Source organism: Vespa mandarinia, chromosome 12 (genome assembly GCF_050613455.1).
Source record: "Vespa mandarinia isolate Hongniang chromosome 12, ASM5061345v1, whole genome shotgun sequence".
Taxonomy (NCBI): domain Eukaryota; kingdom Metazoa; phylum Arthropoda; class Insecta; order Hymenoptera; family Vespidae; genus Vespa; species Vespa mandarinia.
In genome coordinates this window covers 1857501-1862500 of record NC_140821.1, presented here as the reverse complement: position 1 = coordinate 1862500, position 5000 = coordinate 1857501, and the positions used below count along the sequence as shown (strand labels likewise).

Sequence of the window (5000 nt, the reverse complement as noted above, 5' to 3'; positions counted from 1 at the left end):
GAACCAGAGTGTATTAACATTATACACTTTCCTTTCTTTTTATGTAGGTTAGAATTCGATTCGAACACTGAGAGAAATAGAATGAACCGAGATTAAGTTATTTATCGATTAACGTTCTGTATGGAACTAATATGTTAAAGGATATTTTTTATCCTATATATATATATATATATACACATATATATGTATATGCATATATATATACCTATATTATGTTCCTTCGAACATAATCGTCTTTTCTCTTTCTCTCTCTTTCTCTCTCTCTCTCTCTCTCTCTTTTCCTCTCTCCCTCTCCCTCTCTCTCTCTCTCTCTCTCTATCTATCTATCTATCTATCTATCTATCTATCTCTTTTTGTTAACCACAAGATGCATCTTCCATCTCTCTTGAGTCTTATAACTACATTCATCGGGAAACCAAAGAGATTCTAATTCTCTCAGTGTTCGTAATACTTAAACTTGGCTTTTTTCTCTTGATACTTAAATATATATATATATATATATATATATATATATATATTATTAAATAAATTATAAAAAATGAACGTAGTGCTACGTAGGCAAACCCTGCAAAATTTTCTCACAATTCCCTCGACTCGTGCTTTCCTCGACAAAAATATTTTTTAATTAATCAATTAAATTCAATTAATACACTCACATTGGCGCGAATGATGCAATGGAATTTATTTATTTATTTTTTTTTTTTCCCCCTTTTTTTTCTTCCTTTTTCTTTTTGTTTTTTCTCTTTTCGAAAAGTCGATGGAAAAATCGAATCGATGCGTATGTTGCTCTCTTTTTGCTCCAGCAACCTGAGAAAGCCCTCTCCACCTCGTTATTATACACACTATTACCATTACCACAACCTTGTTGTTCCCTTAACAAAAACCCCTTATTATAAACCTCTCTTGCACCTTCACACCCTTCCTCACCCTATTATCCTTAACCTTACGACGTAACCCCTAAACCCGTTTCATTTTCAAAACATACTGTTTATCATACGACTCGTTTCCCCTTCTCTCTCTTTCTCTCTCTATTTCTCTCTCTCTCTCTCTCTCTCTCTCTCTCTTTCTCTCTTTCTCTCACTCTCTCTCTTTCTCTATGCCTATCACCTAAACCTAAACCCTAATTAATTCGTTTAACGTCGTCGACACACGACGTTACTTCTAAATATATATTTAATGTATAGGGGCACCCTTTGTCTCTTGGAAAATGTTTGGGGTTGGGGAAAAAAAGGAAAAATCAAAAAAAAATATATATATATTTATAAATAAATGAAAATCACGTTGAACATGTAATTTCGATTACGCGTCGAATTTCCACGATATTTTTTGTCGTGTGCTTTCTTTTTTCTTCTATTTTTTTTTCTTTTTTTTTTCTTTGTTTTTTTTTTTTTTTTTTTTCCTTTTATTTCTTTTTGTTGTCCCGAAACAAAAATGGGGTAAAAAAAAGAAAATTGGAAGGAAGAAAAGAAATGGGAAATAAATATGAAAAAAAAAAAAAAAAAAAAGAATGAAAGGGTGGCCCAATAAAGATGAAAAAAAATTTTGTGTCGACGTGTGTTACACTTTCGCAGCTGCAACTTGTGTCACTACTATACTTATAACTATGTGTACTACTATCGTTGTTACCGCGCACAAGCTTCCCGATTCGACGACCGTCTCTCTCTTTCTCTCTCTCTCTCTCTCTCTCACACACTCTTTCTCTCTCTCTCTCTCTCTCTCTCTCTCTCTTTCTTTCAGTCTGTCTCTCTTTAGTTCAATCTGTCTATCTCTCTTATATCTATATCTGTCTCCCCCTATTGTCTCTTCTTCTGTCTCTTTTTTATCTTTCTCTCTTGTCACTTCCCGCCCCGGAAGATTTACGCATCACAAGAATCGATTTGTTTTCGGAGTTAAAAAAAAAAAAAAAAAAAAAAGAAAAAAAAAAAGAAAAAGAAAGAAAGAAAAGGAGAAAGAATTAAAAAAAGAAAAAAAAAAAAAAGAGGGGTAACACCGAAAAAACGACAGACCCTCCTAAGTCCGCGTTTTTCGATCCTTTTTTCTTCTTTATTTTTTCTTTTTTTTTTTTCTTCTTCTTTTTCTTCTTCTTCCTCTTCTTCTTCGTTCATCCGACAAAAAGACGACAAAATATATTTTTATGAAAAATATAAAATCGGGGGAAAATTAACAAAAAATAATATATATATATATATATATATATATATATATATTCAATATATATTATTATATATTATATATACATATATATATATATATAATAATAATTGTGTACGCGAACAGTCGGACGGCGGGGGTTATAATATTGATGTTGTGACGAAAGAAGGGAAATAAAAGAAAAGAAAGAACAAAAAAGAAAAAAATAAAAAAAGAAAGAGAAAAAAGGAAAAAGAACGAAAAAAGAGAAAAGAGAAAGTATGAAAAAAGGGGGAAAGGATAAAGGAAAAAAAAAAAAAAAAGAAAAAAAAAAGAATAAAGAAAAGAGAAAAAGACAAAGACAAAGAAAAAGAGAAAAAGCCGGAAGAAGAACATCGCGAAACTTGTGCGCGCGTGCCAACACTATTACATTGAATCCTATTATACTCGCTGACTACTGACTGGACTCTGTCTGTTCTCTGTGTAGATGGTCACGCCTGACGCTCTCTTTACCCTGTTTGGTACGTCTCCACATTTATATTATTAATTATATTACATTATTAATTATTATATTTACAACACACACACACACACACACACATACACACATACACATATATACAAACACACATACACACAGTGATACGCACGTATAAATATAACATACACATACGCGAAGATTGATACGAAACCAATAACGTGCTAATTTTTCACTTACATGAATCAATTATTATTACAAATATATGACACATATACATTGTAATCAGATATATATATATATATATATATATATATATATATGTAATAAATATATGTATATATATATATATTTATATAATTTATTATATACACAGATTATACAAAAACTTATACAAAAACACATGATGTACATGCACATAAAATGGATACGCAATCCAACACTTACGCAAGATCGTCCAACAACAAAAACAACAACAACAGCAACACAACAACAACACAACAACAACAGCACTCACACATTTCTCGCTCTCGCATTTTATTTATTTTTTTTTTTACTTTTTTTTTTTTATTTTTTTTTTCTTATTTTTTATTTTTCTTTATTATTTCGTACTTTTCCGAATTCCTTTCTCGACGATCTTATTATCTATCTCTCTCTCTCTCTCTCTCTCTTATATTTATCATCTATCTCTCTCTCTCTCTCTCTCTCTCTCTTTCTCTCTCTCTCTCTTTCTTATTCTCTATCTATCTATTTATCTCTATTTCTCTCTCAATTTTTCGCGTCGCAATTATTACATGCGTACGTGCGCAAAATACTGGACAACACCGACACACAGACGTCGAGAAAAGAAAAAGAGAAAGTTACATAATTACAAAGGAAAATAAAAAAGAAAAAAAAAAAAGAAAAAAAAGAAAAAAAAAGAAAAGAAAAAGAAGAAGAAAAAAAAAAGAAAAGAAAGGAAATACTTTTTATGATTTTTAATAAAAAATAATTATTATCGTCACGTATCGATCGCATATGATATTTTAAGTAATAAATCAAAAATTTATATGCATATATATATGTGTGGTACGGTATTATTACATATATATATATAATACTATATACACATATATATTATAGTATTATACATATATATATATATATATATGTATAATACTATATACACACATATAGAATTTTTACTTTTCACTTTTTTCTTTACTTATTATTTATTTATTATTCTCTTCTATTTATTTACTTGGTTCTTTTTCTATTTTTTTTTTTTCTTATTTTAATTACATTATTTATTTTTATTTCTCTTCCTTTACAACGCATTCGTACGTTGTTTTTCTTTTCTTTTCTTTTCTTTTCTTTTCTTTTCTTTTCTAATCTTCCTTCCTTTCTTTCTTTCTTTCTATTTTTATATAATATATTTCTTTTTTTTTTTTTTTTTTTTTTTTATTCACTTTCTCTCTTAATTTTCTCGCCAAAAAATAAACATATTCACAAATTCACATTTCTTATTGTTAACATTCTTTTTTATATTTTATTTTATTATTTATTTTATTTTCTCGTTTAATCATTACTCTCCTCTTAATAATTAATTTTCTTTCATATAATTCGAAAATAAATTTTATTGCTACGTTTTTACACACACACACATATATATATATATATATATGTGTATATGTGTATTCCATTCTTATTCATCATCATCACCGCCACATATCGTTCATCATTCTCACAAAGATTTTACGTTATCTCTATAATCATCTTCACTATTGGAAATTATTTCTTCTCTGAAAAAAAAAAAAAAAAAAAAAAAAATGTTTTCCAACATTCGACATTTTATTATTAATACCATCATTTCTCCATATTTATACACGTCCCCCCCCTTTGTGTTTTTTTTTCTTTTATTCTTTTTTCTTTTTTTCTTTTTTTTTTCCTTTTCTTTTTCATTTTTCTTTCTTTTCACTATTACATAAGCTTTCGCTTTATTTTACGTAATTCCGTAGAAAAAGATACAGAGAAACAAAAAAAAAAAAAAAGAAAATAATAATAATACGAAGAAGATATTATGAATAAATAAAAATATTCAAATAAAATAAAACTCCAATCCTCTCTCGAGGTATACGACTCTCGGTTTAATTCTTACGCCGTTTTTGTTGTTTCAATCAATCGTCCAATAATCGATCTTTCTCTCTCTCTCTTCTTTTTTCATATAATTAACGAAAAATCAATATATACTTCCAAATACCATATTTTCCTAATAAATTATTTCCGATGATTTGCTGCTTGAACTAAACTCACCAAATAAATGTCTCTCTCTCTCTCTCTCTCTTTCTCTCTCTCTCTCTCTCTCTCTCTCACTTTCTCTCTCTTTTTATAGATCGGAAATATACATATGTAT

At 28.4% G+C, this 5000-nt stretch overlaps 1 protein-coding gene across 15 annotated transcripts in view; it reads left to right on the top strand.

Moving 5' to 3' along the window:
• heph (polypyrimidine tract-binding protein 1 heph) overlaps positions 1-5000 on the top strand; it is a 442781-nt gene that overhangs the window by 422976 nt on the left and 14805 nt on the right. For all 15 annotated transcript variants that reach the window (XM_085660477.1, XM_085660475.1, XM_085660474.1 and 12 more), the window contains one exon: positions 2618-2651. In XM_085660477.1, the coding sequence (XP_085516603.1) occupies positions 2618-2651 (34 nt within the window). The remainder of the gene's footprint in view (positions 1-2617; positions 2652-5000) is intronic.